The following is a 17,703-nucleotide window of genomic DNA, read 5'->3' as shown; positions in this document are numbered from 1 at the left end:
TTCAGGCTAGACTGCTTGCCTTCACCAGCCTGAGGTGTGTTGCACCTCAAATATTTGACTTTAACTAATTTTTGGTATGGTGAGCTTCCCTTGGTTCGGAAATCTAGATGACTCGCTAAGCTGCCATATTCCTAAAGCCTTCAGAATGTCATTTAAATGCAGAATAAAGCACCAAAAAGAAACACACTTATTCACTGAAAGCTTATGGGGGTGTGTGTGTGTGTGTGTGTGTGGGCGCGTGCGCGTGCTCAGTCGTGTCTGACTCTTTGCAACCCCATGGACTGTAGCCCGCCAGACTCCTCTGTCCACAGGATTCTCCAGGCAAGAACACTGGAGCAGGATGCCATGTCCTACTCTAGGGGATCTTTCCAACCCAGGATGGGTAGTGGTATAAATTAATCTAATGGTCTTTTTTAAATTTTAGAGATGAGTTGTTCAGAGCAAAATGTGTACAAGTCAGTCTGTGAGCGGCCTGGACTACGGGCATGGAGTTTGGTTTGATGTATAAAAGGGAGCCTTTTCAGGGTCACGTGCGAGGGCTGGGGAGGGGTCTGGGTGTTTGAGCTCATGTTGATTCCTTCTCCTGGTCTCTCTGAAGTATGAAGTGTCTTCTTCTTTCTAAAAACCCCCACAGCACAGTACGGTTATGTTTTTGTAGCCCTGTATTCTCCTTATCTGCTTGTCAACCCGTTAAGAATAGAACTCACCAAAAGCAAAAATCATATTTTATTTGTGTGTTTGTTTGCTTATGCATTTATTTTTCTGACTTTGGACACCACCTAGCCCAGTTCTTGGCTATTTTTACATCCACTGTACGCCAGGCCCTGAATGAAGGCACTGGATACACACAGAAGATGAAATGGCACATGCTCTCAAGGAACAACAGTGTAGAGATGGCCCTGCAGGCCAACAGGGGATACGTCTTGGTACTAAACGCAATGAGAACACAAAGCCAGCAGCTGTGCCTGTGGAGGCACAAGGGAAGGCTTCACCATACAGTAGACTGATCTTGAAACATGAAATATGTGTAGACGTATCAACATGCACACAAGCCCATGGAGAGAAGAAATGGTGTGCGGTGTCCTGGTGCCTATTAAGTCTGGATTTGCTGAAGCGTAAACCAAAGAGAGTGTTGTTCAACAATAATAAAGCTCTGTACACAAAGAACCATATATCACAGTAAGAAATTCAGACTTGATCCCGCAGGATTTAGGAAGCCGACAGAGAATCAGGACATTAGGAGGGCATGGCCGGATTTGCTTTTAGGATGATTAGTCTGGTGGCAAGAAAGAAAACACTGTGTGTGTGTGTGTGTGTGTGTGTGTGTGTATGTGTTGGGGTTGGTGGTGGAGAGAGCAGGGAAGAAAACAACACTAAATGCAGGGAGACCAGCTGGAGGTTGTTGTTACAGTCATGGTTCAGTGATGAAATACATTTTCATTCTGCATTCAAATTATATTTGTTCAGTATCTACTGTGTGATGACTTCCATGTACTTTCTTACATTTTAAAATTTTACTCTTATTTCAAGTTTATAAGATGAGGACTATACCCAATTTTTTCTTTTCTGTTTTCTTTTGTTTCCTTTTCCTTTCTTCCTCCTCCCTCCTTTCTTTCTTTCTTTTTTCTTTCTCTATACTCATGTAGGATATGAAGAATCTGAGTCTCAGAGAGGCTGATGCTAGGTAAAGACAGACTGAATTTCACAGAGACTAAATTACCCAAGGTCACACACACACATTTTAAATGCTGGCTTTGGGATTCAAACTCAATCTTGTAACAAAGCTTTTTATACCACACCTGACATTTGGTATAATGAGAGGGGGTATGCTTCACTGCCAAGGGAGATAGACTAGGAATAAGATGTCTAGATGCTAAATACTGCTTAATACTTCACTTGCTTTGTCATCTTGATGAAATCACTTAATTTCTATGGGCCTTACTCTCTGTATCTTTGAAATGTCCACATGTGTTCTCTCAAGGTCTAATTCTATGATTCTGTGAATTTAATTATGTTTATTTGGGATGATGTTTATTCTAGTAAGTTAGTTAAGAGTGGGACACAGCAAGGTGAAATAAAAATGAGACTGGGTTTATTTAGGAATGAAAATGGTGGAGGTGGTAGGGGAAATCTGAAAAGTGCCAAATTTAGAAAACACTGTAAAGGAAATATTCATAGTTCTAAAGACTGGGTTTCTCACCAATTGAAAAACCACATTTCATATTAATTTCAAGGTAGGCTTCCCTGATAGTTGGTAAAAAATCCGCCTGCAATGCAGGAGACCCCGGTTCAATTCCTGGGTTTGGAAGATCCACTGGAGAAGGGATAGGCCACCCACTCCAGTATTCCTGGGCTTCCCTTGTGACTCAGCTGGTAAAGAATCTGCCTGCAATGCGGGAGACCTGAAGGGAAAGGCTGCCCACTCCAGTATTCCAGCCTAGAGAATTCCATGGACTATACAGTCCATGGGGTTGCAAAGAGTTGGACACGACTGAATGACTTTCACTTCACTTTCACATACATGTGGGCTTCCCTGGTAGTTCAGTAGTTAAGAATCTGACTGCCAGTGTAAGGCACAAAGGTTTGACCCCTGGTCTGAGAAGATTCGTATACTTTGGGGCAACTAAGCCTGTGCACGGCAACTACCGAGCCTGCGCTCTAGAGCCCATAAGCCACAGCTGCTGAAGCCCATGTACGTAGAGCCTGTGTTCCCCAAAAAGAGAAGCCACCGCAACGACAGGTCCAGGCATTGCAACTAGAGAAAGCCCATGTCTAGTAACAAAGACCCAGCACAGCCTAAAATAAATAAATTTATTTTATTTAGAATTCCAAGGGGTCGCAAAGAGTCAGACACAACTGAGTGACTTTCACTTAATAGTGGGGAAAATTGACCATTTGATGGCAAAAACAATGAGAAGCAAAACTGTCGAGGAGGAAAGATATCAGGGTGTTTTTTGGAACAGCTCAGTAATAAGCAATCAATTGACAAATATATCTAAATGACTTTTCTTCTGGACATTTTGTTGAATAAGTCAAAATAAATTATAAGGCCATAAAGACTGGAGAAGAAAGTGTCAAAAAGTGAAACTTTGATATGAAAATGAACTTCCTTAAGGAATAAAAATACACAGAGCGAAGAGAATTTTGACCCTCAGGGAGATTTTTATATTATCAGTTAACACACAATCAACAGCTTTCATCTCAAAGTCTCCTAGAATTGGGTTGTGTCACACTAACTGTGCAAATTTTAAATGAAATATTCCACGCAACAACCTACCTCAGGGGAGACGTCTGTAATTCCAAACTGGGATAAACTCTGATGCAAAACATTGATATTGAGTGAACGCAGCACTTCTTCAGATGGCAGAGCATCAGAAAATCCTGCTTTCCGATTTATGGGAGACACAAATAGTTCAACACTGTTCTTCTTTTCCTAGTAAAAGCAGATTATTTGTATATGTTAGTAGACATGTGAAGCAAATTTGGAAAATATTTTTTGCTTTTCCTCTAGAAATATTAAAGAAAACCAGAACCTTAGAGTCCTAAATGGTATCTTGGAGATCACTTTTATTAAGTATTCTCTTGTACACTTAAAATTACCAGCCCAAAGTCCCAAATCTTCAAATGGCCTTCTTTCAATGAGTTAACATGTCTAGTTTTCTAATTTTATATTTCACTAGATGCTGGTTTATTTTCTATTCGATACTATAATTTTTGAGATACATTGTTCAGATGTTTCCTGAGAAATTGTGTTTAAAGAAGTATTTTAAAATTGAATGAACTAAGCAAAATCTGATTTAACAGTACAATTATTTGACATCATCACCCCATCTTATAACTTGCATTAATGTGAAGACTGAACTAACTAAGGAAGGTGATGCTGTCTTTGAACTTACTTCCCTGATCCTGTTTTTCACCTTAAATATGTCACACTCTAAAGATCTATTGTTCGGTAGAAATGCATGTGTTATGCAATGATATCATGTTACTTTCCTATTAGTCTGACCTCATTTGCTGAGGCAGGGTGAGAGGACTTCTTACCATAAATGGCTGATGTGCCACACACCCATAAAAAACAAACGCTACACAAAATGATGCTGTCACTGATAGATTCTCTTTCACAACTTACACAAAACACTTACAAAGAAAATTGTGGTTAGCTTTTCTTTTCAGTACACAGGGTTTTATCTTGCTAGAAAACTTTCTTTTTTTTAAAGAATATTTTCTTTGAATGCAATTTATCAGATGTTCAGTCAGGTATAAAATGGAGGACAGCTAGCAATCCAGGAAAAAATGTTTCTGTGTTTGCAGAAACAACAGAAAACAACTGGATATCACATAATGCTGATGTGAAAGATGTGGATAATAATTCAAATAGTTTATGATCTAATAGCAACGACAGTAGGGAGAGACCCTTGTTTTGTACTTGTCATGTTCCCCTGTGCCTTAAAGCTGTTACCTCCAGGACAGAGGTATTATGGTCATTTCATGTTGTAAATGAAAGAACCTAAGGAACCTGCCTTAGGTCATAGAGCTGGGACATGGCCAAACTGGAAATGAAATAGAATTCTGGGTCTATCTCCACAGCACTTGCTCTTAATCACTATACTGTGCTTCCTCAGGTGCCATCATAACTCAGTTCAGTTCAGTCGACCCCATGAATCGCAGCACTCCAGACCTCCCTGTCCATCACCAACTCCCGGAGATCACTCAGACTCACGTCCATCGAGTCAGTGATGCCATCCAGCCATCTCATCCTCTGTCGTCCCCTTCTCCTCCTGCCCCCAATCCCTCCCAGCATCAGAGTATTTTCCAATGAGTCAACTCTTCATATGAGGTGGCCAAAGTACTGGAGTTTCAGCTTTAGCATCATTCCTTCCAAAGAACACCCAGGGCTGATCTACTTCAGAATGGACTGGTTGGATCTCCTTGCAGTCCAAGGGACTCTCAAGAGTCTTCTCCAACACCACAGTTCAGAAGCATCAGGGGCGGCGGCTGGGAGGAGCTACCCAATGCACGAGGCCAGGGGCGGTGGCTGGGAGGAGCAACCCCATGTCCAAGGAGCGGTGACTGCACAGGTGCAGGAGGGCCTAGAGGAGCTATTCCATGTTCAAGGTCAGGAGGGGCAGCGGTGAGCAGATACCCCTCGTCCAAGGTAAGGAGCAGTGGCTGCGCTTTGCTGGAACAGCCATGAAGAGATACCCCACGCCCAAGGTAAGAGAAACCCAAGTAAGATGGTAGATATTGCAAGAGGGCATCAGAGGGCAGACACACTGAAACCATACTCACAGAAAACTAGTCAATCTAATCACACTAGGACCACAGCCTTGTCTAACTCAATGAAACTAAGCCATGCCCATGGGGCCACCCAAGATGGGCAGGTCATGGTGGAGAGGGCTGACAGAATGTGGTCCACTGGAGAAGGGAATGGCAAACCACTTCAGTATTCTTGCCTTGAGAACCCCATGAACAGTATGAAAAGGCAAAATGATAGGATACTGAAAGAACTCCCCAGGTCAGTAGGTGCCCAATATGCTACTGGAGATCAGTGGAGAAATAACTCCAGAAAGAATGAAGGGATGGAGCCAAAGCAAAAACAATACCCAGCTGTGGATGTGACTGGTGATAGAAGCAAGTTCTGATGCTGTAAAGAGCAATATTGCATAGGAACCTGGAATGTCAGGTCCGTGAATCAAGGCAAATTGGAATTGGTCAAAAAGGAGATGGCAAGAGTGAATGTCGACATTCTAGGAATCAACGCACTAAAATGGATTGGAATGGGTGAATTTAACTCAGATGACCATTATATCTACTACTGTGGGCAGGAATCCCTTAGAAGAAATGGAGTAGCCATCATGGTCAACAAAACAGTCCGAAATGCAGTACTTGGATGCAATCTCAAAAATGACAGAATGATCTCTGTTCATTTCCAAGGCAAACCGTTCAATATCACAGTAATCCAAGTCTATGCCCCAATCAGTAGCACTGAAGAAGCTGAAGTTGAACGGTTCTATGAAGACCTACAAGACCTTTTAGAACTAACACCCAAAAAAGATGTCCTTTTCATTCTAGGGGACTGGAATGCAAAAGTAGGAAGTCAAGAAACACCTGGAGTAACAGGCAAATTTGGCCTTGGAATACGGAATGAAGCAGGGCAAAGACTAATAGAGTTTTGCCAAGAGAATGCACTGGTCATAGCAAACACCCTCTTCCATCATAACTCAAACTATTACAAAAACTACTCTTAGACACAGACATGCATAAATGCTGCTAACATTCTCTGAAGATATGCATATCCCTCTCTAGGTGTGGCAAACCCCTCTTTTACCCTTTCAAAGAGCCATTATACTCTTTAAATCTACACATATAAAAGTATATCTAAGATATCTAAGTACATATATATATATATATATATAATCTAGATCTAAGACATCTATAATACCTCACTTCTCACTTGAGTAAGGTACACTCTGGATACAAATAACTTCTTTCAAGATAATGGGAAATGCTGTATTTCTTCTTCTATGGCATTGTTAAAAACTTTGTTTTTTAAAAAGTCTTAGTCCCAGAGATTAGCTGACTCACAGAATAAAAGTTATTATGGGGATGAAAGTAATTCACCTGGCACACAGGAAAAAGGAAAAGAAATAACAATTCTAAACCAAAATTAAAAGCAAATTCTTCTCCATACGTGGAAATGCAGATATTGATGCAGTATAAAACTGAGCCCGAGCAGGAGCCTAAGAATTTAGGGCAAGGAGAATGAGAAGTCCTTGCTTGAGTTTCTAAGGCAGCAGAAATGAAGAACAACTTTAAAACTGTAAAAGATTATTCCAAAGTCCCTTTTCACAGGAAGCTTTGATAATATGCTTTTTACAAAGAGAAAATCATAATATTTTAATCTGCCTTTCTTTGCGTTTGCTCACACCCACCTTCAAGTACAGATGGGAACATGTAGTTGGATGATATCAAGGTCCCTAAATATTGAGGAGAGGAGGAAAGGAAAGGATATGGGTGATTGATAGGTCTAAAGTGGGCCTAATGGAAAAGATCCTTTGGGCTTACTTCGTCCCACTTCGATTACCCATCCAAGTTTTCCCTTGACTTTTCAAGACTATGCTTGCATTTTCCTTGGACTGCTGTCCTTAAGGATGGTTCTTACTCACTCTTTATTCAAAATCCTCTGCCTATGTGTTCACTATCCTTCATCCTCTTATACCTAAAGGGATTTTAATAGATGCTGTCTGGAGACAGAGTCTTACCTGATAGAAAACATTTCTGTCTTAGGGAGAATATTTTGGGAGGAGTGTCAGGTTGGTGAGACAGGTATTCAGGGCCTTTCTATTTATACCTACCAGGGTAGCTAGTGCTGAACTATGAGAAAGTTGACAAACATTTTTTGTAATGGACCAGATAACAAATATTTTAACTTTCAATTTAGACAGACGATCTGTTACAAATACTCAGCTCTGCCATTGTAGCATGAAAGAAACCTTAGACAATATGTAAACAAATGGGTATGGTTTGTTACAATAAAACTTCTTTGACAAAAACAAGTGTTATGCCAGATTTGGTTCATGGGCCATAAAACTACAGCATGGGTGTTCTTTATTATTGTTCATTATTCTTGAGCCCTGCAATAAAGATCAAAGCTTATACTCTGGAAATGCAAAATGTAGGTATCTTACAATGAGGCGATTGATATGCACTTGCTGGGGTAAGAGTCCTAAAGCTGCAGCTACTCCTTGGCGAAATATCCGAAGCAAGGTTATGTTCAGCCTGTTTATATCCATTTGCAGTGTCTGGAAAATAAAAAATTCAAATTATAGTAAATCTTTGATTTTCAACATTCAGTTCCTGATGGATGACTGACCACAAAAATTCCTGTGACTCTAAGAAATTCACAGTCGTGGTGCTTTATTTCATTTTTAATGGAGATAAAATTATAGGGACATTTTACGTGAAATTTTAAATGGTGTTAGTTAAGATGGTACATTGTATAACAATGCGATTTGTCTAGTTATAATCAAGAGTTCATATGAATGATCAATTCACAAAGAATTTCACTGAAATGTGTACTGATTTATTTTGCTTTAAGTCCAGATGATAGAATGGAACATGCAGCCAAGTACATTTCAGTAATCCAAGCCAGAGGACATCTTTAATTTGTGTTCACACACAGTCACAGAGAGGAAGATTCTGTGTAAGTTCCATAACACCAGACTTGGCAGTTTCTCTATAGAGCAATTTGCTGCCAGCGCAAGGCAAAAGAATGAGCTGCAATGATGCGTTTTCAAACTCTGGTAAAGAAATCAATGGAACTGATAATTCAGTCTAAGGTAAATAATTCTTATTCAATTGCTTGGGCAAGCACTCTTAATTTTCAAATAGCTTTGGAAAAAGACAACTAACTATTTAAAAATTCCTAAAATGTAAACCAAGGTATGCAATTAATACTACATCCTTAATTTAAGCCATGGGTGCTGTTAATACATTCAAAATTAGTTAACTATGTATTTTCAAAAATGCATCATAATCACTTGAAATAGATGCTTTGCAAAGTGGGGAAACTAAACCTTTAGGCATTTCTTATTTTATAACGCTTAATTCCCTGATTTGACCATAGAAGATTAATGGTAACTGTTAGATGACTGCAATACCATCTGTTCTATAAAGTGAGGTGCAGGTCTATGTACACACTTTTGTGACTAAGCGATTGGCTTTAAGTGTGATCTACTGGAGTGTAAGAACTCTTAGAGGTCCTTCTCCCAGTTTGCTGTGGAAGAAGAATTAATACTGCTTCAATAATTTATAGCTTTGTTAGGAAATAGTAACTTCTCTATACATAAAGTTGGTACAAAATAAGTGATTGGAAACTGGACCAAATACTCATTGCTACAGGTGGTGCAGTGGTAAAGACCGTGCCTGCCCAATGCGGGAGATGCAGGAGATGTAGATTCAATCTCTGGGTCAGTAAGATCCTTGGAGGTGGAAATGGCAACCCATTCTAGTATTTTTGCCTGGAGAATTCCATGGACAGAGGAGCCTGGTAGGTTATAGTCTCAGTTCAGTTCAGTTCAGTTGCTCAGTCGTGTCTAACTCTTTGCGACCCCATGAACTGCAGCACGCCAGGCCTCCCTGTCCATCACCAACCCCCGGAGTCCACCCAAACCCATGTCCATTACTCAATGGATGATGCCATCCAGCCATCTCATCCTCTGTCGTCCCTGTCTCCTCCTGCCCTCAATCTTTCCCAGCATCAGGGTCTTTTCAAATGAGTTAGCTCTTCACATCAGGTTATAGTCTATGGGGTTGCAAATAGTCAGACACAGCTGAGCATACACGCACACACATACACAGAAATCAAAGGGAGTGGGTGAGGTCAGAAGAAGTATAATGGTTTCCAATCAAAATGTACACCCAGCTGAAGTCTGTACTGCTTTTGCACCTTAGAGTCTTTTAACACATGCATAGGGGCAGGGGCCATAGAGCTTGGTCATGTTAGGTAGCTGGAAGACTCCTGGAAAAAAACCAGAAATCCAGAAAAGGGAAGAACTATTGAAAAACTCTATCCAAAACCCCAACTATAAGGTACAACTTGCTTCTGGGGAGGGGAAAAGGAGAATTTTGCTGGGAGTATGTAGGAAAGCTACATTAATGCCATCAGTAACACTTAAAAAAAAATCAAACGAAAGCCATTCAATGATTCACAGTTGTTTGTTATGTTATTCTCTGTGCTTTTCTATGGTTTAAAAATGTTTCCTATATACAAAAATATACTTTGATGCAGTGGCTTCCCAGGTGGCACAGTAGTAAAGAATCCACCTGCCAATGCAGGAGACACAAGAGATGCGGGTCTGATCCCCGGGTGGGAAAGATCCCATGGAGGAGGAAATGGCAACCCACTACAGTATTCTTGCCTGGAGAATCCTATGGACAGAGAAGCCTGGCAGGCTACAGTCCATGGGGTCACAAAGAGTCGGACATGACTGAGTGACTGAATGCACACACTTTGATGCAGAAAGTAAAACTGAAGGATGAGTAGGATATAGAAATGCAGTAATGAGAAAAAACTAATACTTTTAAGCACACTTTATATTTTATGAAAACATGCTTTATGGAAAATCCAAAAGATTAGAAAAACTAAATCCATCTGGTGGCTCTGAGAAACAGAGACTTCCTTTTATCTAACAGCTTACTTTCAGCTCTGCAAAGCTGTGGAAGCTGCCAATAGATATTGGACCTTGTATTGGAGACTGTTTACTCCCCTTCCTTTGGAAAGCCCAGAGATGGGTTCCTCTGTTACTGCAAACACTGATGAGGAACCACCGACTTCTGGCTCACCAACAGTGTTTGTCAGGCAGGGTGAGCAAGCAGGCACAGCCCTTGATTCCCATGGGCATGATTTGGAGCCAACAGTCTATGCTGAGAACTGCAAGCCAAGGGGGTTGTGTACACACTTGAGAGCTCAATTCCCAGGGCCATGATTAACTTGAGGCTTGTAACTGTGGAAACAGTATTAAAGTTTCTCAGATTGAAATGGCAAATGGATGTGAAATGGGAACTCAAGATTTAAAATCACTCAAGATGGCAACGTTCCAAGAAGGTAAAACTGTGCCTTTGAAACAGAAATTTTAGACTCCCTAACTAAAATGAAGAAGTGAGTTGAAGTAACTGGTTAAAACTCCAATCATCTGGTTCATTGGATCAAATATTTGAATAATTTACCTCAGTTCTCTGCTTGCCTGTGAAAAGCTGAACTGATCTCAGAGCACATGCATGTATTTCTGACTATTCACCATGAAACAGTAATGCTAAAATACAGCATAAACAACAACAATAAAGATGTATCGGAAAGCCTAATACATGCCTGACATTATATACAATTACAATTTGAGGAAAAGAAAGGGTTCTAGGCAAAATGAAAATTTTATTTCAGGGAAAATAAATATGACTTCTTATAATAAGAGAATATATGTTACTTCTTCCTTCTGGAGAGATGCTAGAAACACACAGCTTTTTCTCATCCTATTCTGTTAGATCATAACAGCTATGACAGAATATAAATTTCCATGACAATAACAGTGTCACAACTTCAAAGTTACCATATAACAGTGCAAGATATATTTCAGTCTTATTCTAAACCCATTTGGTCATTTCTATTATTTAACATACAAATGACTGAAAATTTTAAGTTTAAAAGAAATTACCATGCTCTTTTCAAGTGCAAATGTTAAGCCATTTCACAGTAATGAATGATGCAAATAGAGTTACTATCCCAAACAACTGAGTATTATTATTGATATTATTAATATCTAAACATATAAAAAATTGAACATGGTAAAAATTCAAAGATTTCAAGCTCTATTTGTATTTAAATTTATTGGGCTTCCGCCTTGCAAAGAGATTCCTGAGTCAGTTCCTTTGATCTGGGACCCATGTCCCCTCCCCCAGGTCTACTTCTTCCCACAAAGGAAATACCCCTGTGTAATATGACTTTCTTTCTTTGGTCACTAGACAGTCTACTAAAGCATATGAAGCCTATGAGTCTTAGATATAAATCAATTTGAGGAAACTGATTAAAATGCAGCACCTGAATTTATGTACCAGCATTATGTTTAAGTTGTAAGTATGTGGCTGGCTTTTAGTTATTTATATTTAAAGGGCAGTTGAATTATTTTTGCCTGGGGGGGTCGGTTTTCTAAATGTTCGTCACCTCTTGAAGCTATTAGGCAGCTTGGTCTGTCATCTGATCACCCCCAGTAAGAGTCAGGAGCACACCTGCTGCTGCTGCTGCTGCTAAGTCGCTTCAGTCGTGTCCGAATCTGTGCGACCCCACAGACGGCAGCCCACCAGGCTCCGAGTCCCTGGGATTCTCCAGGCAAGAACGCCGGAGTGGGTTGCCATTTCCTTCTCCAATGACCCTAATAGGGAGAGGAGGGCCAAAGAGATGTCCTCAAAGCCCTCAAAGAAGTCCAGTTTCAATTCCCAACAGCCACAAATGATCCCAGCTTCCTTTAGGACCAAGCCTGTCAGGAAGACTCCACTCTCCCCTTTCTAACTTTAATGTGTGCTCACTGCTCCGCAGGATCTCTAAGCTCATTCTTGGCAAGGAGTTTTCCCTTTTTGACCAGCAGTTGGAATGTCAAGTGATTCCCAAGAACAAAAGCAAAAGTTTCTCTGTCTCTGAACAGAGAAGAAAACCCTGACCTATTGGAGGAATTTATACCATCACTCAACCCCTTCTTCTAACTCCCTGAGCTGTCCTCTACTGTCACTCACACACTAACCATTTTTATTTCCATATTTCATGCTCCCACCTTTCTTAGAGTCCTACACCTGCAGCCTTCCACCTGATTGTTCCATTTATGCTTCAAACACAATATTACTCAAACTGAACTTAACTTTTTCCCTCTCCTCATCCACAACCAAATTTACTTCTCTTTCCATATTTAATAAAATATAATGCTGCTGGATTTCCATGACCTCTCTTTCCCTTCCCTTTGCTTGCATCTTTCAGTTCTCTGACAGTATTCTATGTTGAACTTTAGTTATTTTTGTTTACATTTTAATAATAAAAATTCATATTACAAAAATTTTAAGTTACAGAAAGATATAGAGTGAAAAATGGAAGCATGCTTTCCTTCTCCTAACTTTTCATTCCAATCCTCAGACACAACATTGCTATTTCTTGTGTACTCTTGCAAATATTTTCTATGTGTATAGAATGTAAAATAATGTATATTTATTATATACCATGTTTATTATTATTAAATACAAATATGATTAAAATACACATATTGTCCATAGCTTGCTTTATTCCACTTAATTATATTTAATTTATTAAATATATCCAAATATACTTCTGTATTTACAATATATATTGTCATTAAATATAATATTTTGAGTCTCACCTAATAATTTCTTACTATAGTTTAGCTGATCCTTTTGACTTTTATTATTTTAATAGATCTAAATGGCACCCCACTCCAGTACTCTTGTCTGGAAAATCCCATGGATGGAGGAGCCTGGTAGGCTGCAGTCCATGGGGTCGCAAAGAGTCAGACACGACTGAGCGACTTCACTTTCACTTTTCACTTTCCTGCATTGGAGAAGGAAATGGCAACCCACTCCAGTGTTCTTGCCTGGAGAATCCCAGGGACAGGGGAGCCTGGTGGGCTGCCGTCTATGGGGTTGCATAGAGTTGGACACGACTGAAGTGGCTTAGTAGATCTAAATGTGTTTTATGTTATGCTATCTTTTAAAATTTGTTTCTATACCTCCTTAGTTTTCTGTCCTTTGTTAAGTGGTTTTTTTTTTTCTTTTTTGGTCATTCTAAATTTTTTTTCTTCAGGTGCCTATGTTCATAATATACATATTGCATGATAATATATTTAAATCTTTATTTCTTGATTTGAAAACTTCAACAAATATTTATTAATTGCTGCTATGAAAAGTGAGGAAATGTACATCTCTTCCCATCAATTATCATTTTCCAGTTTTTATAATTACATTATTATTTTTGTATTGTTATATTTGATGATATTTATGTTTTTATGTAATAGAGACTACTCACTAAACCTATTGTTTCCTCCTGGTATCTTAGCCCATTTATATCTCGGTGGAGCCATGCAATAGTGCTCACCAATTAATGTAAATTAAAGTGAAGTGACATTTTCAGTCTGAGGCAGTCTTCTCTACCCTCTCTCTTCCCTGTCTATAAGCTGTATGGGTCCAGCATGACTCTGAAGACTGTAATAAAATTATGGAGCCATACAAAAGAAGATGCCTAGGACCTGATCACTGCATGAAGCAGGGGTCCCATCCTCCCTGTTAAACAGCAACATGAGTTAAAAACAAACTTTTATTGCATTAGTGAAGTGAAGTCGCTCAGTCGTGTCCAACTCTTTGCGACCCCATGGACTGTAGCCTACCAGGCTCCTCTGTCCATGGGATTTTCCAGGCAATAGTACTGGAGTGGATTGCCATTTCCTTCTCCAGGGGATCTTCCCGACCCAGGGATCAAACCCGGGTCTTCTGCATTGTAGGCAGACGCTTTACCATCTGAGCCACCAGGGAAGCCCTTGGGATTGTTTTAGCATTATTTACACTAACGAATATATTCTGTCATTAAAAATTTTAAGGCTCTATAGTGTTAGTTACATATTCATAGTCAAGATCATTATCAGCTCTTTTTTAGAAGGGCATACATTCCTGAATTCTTTATTTTGATGTATCTCTTATTTAGCCGTATTTCATTATCAAGTAGGTTCTTTAAAGCAGGCTTCATAAGCGCTATGTTTCCTCCCATGTTATGTGTTTGAAAATGTAGTTATGGTGCCTTTAACAATAAATTACAACTTGGCTGAATATTAACTTCTTGATTCAATCCCCATTTTTATTTCTTGCCTTTGAACTCTGCTGCTGTTATTCCAATGCCTCTTGGCATTGAAAATTGCTGTGAAAAATGCTCTGGCCTGAGGCCAGCCTGTCTTGTAGATAATTTGCTTTTCTGCCTGCAATCTCATAGTAATCTTTATTTTTTAAAGTTAAAAAGTTTCACCAGGATGTTTCTTTGATTTGATAGTTTTTGCAGCATAGTATGCTCTTGATGTCTACACATCCCAGATGTCTTGTTTCAGAAGTATTTCTTCCTATTACACATCCGAATGATCTTTCTTCTAAATATTTTTTGGTTCAACTTTAAGGATACTAATTATACAATTTTATATTCTTTCTTTTTAACCACTTTATGTACTTGTTTTTTCTTACCACTTCTTTATCTTTAGTTCATCGAAAATTTCTCAGGTCTACTCTGTGTTTTTATGTGTTTTCAATAGAATCTAATCTAATTATTTGGTTTCTAGTGTGATTTTGATTCTGTAAAGTATGTTTATTATCTTCATTTATCTTCTGAGTTCTGTCAGTGTATTCTTTGCGATACTTCAGATAAGATACGTTCTCTCTTAACTGTTTCAGACAGGAAACGGCACAAAATTTCGTTTACAGTTTCCTAATCTTCTCTATCCATTTTTAAATCTATTTTTTCCCAAAGAGCTCAGCTTCCTTTCTTTTTTAACATCCTCCAATGACTTTCTATTACTTTTAGAATTAAATTCAATTACATGGCTTACCAGGCTTTACTTTATTTGGCTCCCGTTCCTTCTAAATTTCATCTCATATCTCTCCCTCAAGTCACTCCACCCTTTTTTCCAGCTCCTCAACAAGCTGTGCTCATTCCCGCATCATGGCCATGGCATCTGCCTGCCCACTGGATAGTCATTCAACAGCACTATATGGTGGGTCCTTCTGATCTTTCTGCTCTCAGTTAAGTGTCGTCTCCTCAGAGGGGTTGTCCCACCTGGCCAATCCCTATCACATCACCTTGCTTTATTTTCCGGATAGCATTCCTCACTATCTTGTAGTTTCTTGCTTCTTTTTTTTGTTTGTTTGTTTGCTTATTATATACCTCCCTTCACTAAAATGAGCCTGGAGGAGGCATGGCAACCCACTCCAGTGATCTTGCCTGGAGAATCCCATGAACAGAGGAGCTTGGCGGGCTGCCGTCCATAAAGTCACAGAGTCGGACATGAGTGAAGCGACCTAGTATGCATGCATTCACTAAAACGTGAGCACCGCCCTCGTGGAAACTTGCCTTTCTGGTTCTCTGTTATATCCTCAGGACCTGGAATAGTGCCTGGCACTTGGTAGGTGTTTAATAACTCTTTGTGAAGTGAAGGAATATGTAACTCATCACACTCAACATTGTGTAGTTACTATGCTTGGCCCATGAGTAGTACTCACTTGAAAGTTATGGGTCCACTTAGACACTCATTTCTTTCACTGGATATGCACCACAGCACTACACAAAGCAAGGGTTGGTTGAATCCAAGGATGCAGAACCTCAGGTATGGAGGGCCGACTGTAAAGTTACATTTGGATTTGCAACTGAACACTGGGGTCGGTTCAGCTAATCCTCACATTGTTCAAAGGTCGAAAACTGTAATTGGGTGGGGCTTCAATGTCGGGGCTTCCCAGGTGGTGCTAGTGGTAAAGAACCCACCTGCCCAAACAGGAGACATTAGAGACAGAATCGATTCCTGGATCGGTAAGATCCCCTGGAGTAGGAAATGGCAACCCACTCCAGTAGTCTTGCCTGGAGAATCCCATGGAGAGCGGAGCCTGGTGGGCTTTGATTTTCACGTGCACACGCGCACAAGCACACACGCACACACACACACATACACACACGCACACACACTTTGACTACTGCACCATTCAGGAGGGGGAAGAATCAGTTTATTTCATCTAACCAATTCTTTGAAACTTGTTTCTAACGCACAAAATCAATATCAGCTTCCTGAGTTGTGTGTTATACTGTTTGTAAACAGCACTTAATCAGTGTGTATATTTCTTGTGACTAATTTGAAGAGTTTTAAATTTTATCTTTCTAATTATAAAAACTAAATATGCTCATGATAGGAGATTAGAAACTTAAAAGAACTAGGAAAAAGAAATAAATATTATTCATAATAGTTTATTCCATCACCCTGAAATAAAGCTTGTGGTGTTTTAGTGTTAGCTTTTTTCTAACATGTAGGTAATATAATTTAATATGCACATATATCATATATATACGTGCATATCTAATATATAATCTAATATATATTATATATCTAATATATAATCTAATATATATTGTATATCTAATATATAATCTAATATATATTATATATCTAATATATAATCAAATATATATTATATATCTAATATATAATCATACAAATATGTATCCATTTTAACGTGATGCTATAACTGCCATGTCTCTATGCCTTTTCTCTTCCCATAATGTTAGGAGGAAACACTATTCCCCAACCCTGATGTTTTATTCTGTATGGTGGCATCTCAAATATATAATATTCCTGGTTCCTCCCCTCCTCAATCTCCCCAGGGGAGGGTAAGTGATATGTAATTGGTGCACTTGGAATGAGACACTGGGGCATATGTAGCTCTGTACTTCCTTTTGGGGTCTGCTTACCTGTAAATACAACCTGGTATACTCTTTGCAAATAGCAAAGTGAGTTGGGAAGACTCTGTCCCTTCCAGAGGCCCCAGTTGCCCAGTACTCTTGTGGCTGGTGGGTGAATCTGCTACAGAAGGAGAGGCAGGCAGGGAAGTATACTGTCATGCTCCTAAGTCACAGTCCAGCAGCTCCATCAGCAATAAAATTACATTTTGTATCTTCACAGGTCTGTTTCCTCTGTCTTCCTCAGGCAGGAGAAGGGAGATGCTATTTCTTGTCCCCCTCAAACACCAATACATGGTGCATCAAAGCTAGACATTACATTGCACCCCATTGCCCACACCCACAAAAGGCAAAAAGGCTCAACCACTGTTTTTGTTAGTTGGCCTTGATTTCAGCATGGATATTTACAGGGGTGGCAGGGTTCAAGAAAAATCAAGTATATGGTGCTGTGGAGTCAAGAGCAGTTTGTGAAAGAGGTTTGTCAATACTGCTGGATGCTGCTGAAGGTTAAGAAAAATGCAGACCAAGGAAAGGTTCTTGGATTTGTTGATGAGAAATAATTGGTGACCTTCAAGTAATGAATCTCAAAATGTGGTCCACGGTCCATTGGGAGGCCAAGTGAATCCTTACTGGAACTTATTTGAAAGTGCGGGACCACTGGGGTACAATCCCACAGA

General features: G+C 39.6%; 1 protein-coding gene across 3 annotated transcripts in view; it reads right to left on the bottom strand.

The window, feature by feature from the left end:
• The window catches only part of PTPRR (protein tyrosine phosphatase receptor type R), a 275,773-nt gene that overhangs the window by 117,594 nt on the left and 140,476 nt on the right, over positions 1 to 17,703 (bottom strand). For 2 of the 3 annotated variants that reach the window (XM_086399964.1, XM_086399966.1), the window contains 2 exons: positions 7,689 to 7,802; positions 3,278 to 3,433 (listed from right to left, as the gene is read on the bottom strand). In XM_086399964.1, coding sequence (XP_086256090.1) covers positions 3,278 to 3,433; positions 7,689 to 7,802 — 270 coding nt within the window. The remainder of the gene's footprint in view (positions 1 to 3,277; positions 3,434 to 7,688; positions 7,803 to 17,703) is intronic. The other variant, XM_086399965.1, reaches the window with a different exon arrangement.

The sequence above is a fragment of the Bos grunniens genome, chromosome 5 (genome assembly GCF_055505025.1).
Source record: "Bos grunniens cultivar Pamir isolate PY7600 chromosome 5, Bosgru_T2T1.0, whole genome shotgun sequence".
NCBI lineage: Eukaryota > Metazoa > Chordata > Mammalia > Artiodactyla > Bovidae > Bos > Bos grunniens.
Note: the sequence above shows the minus strand (reverse complement) of the source record. Positions and strands in the feature narration are given on the sequence as shown.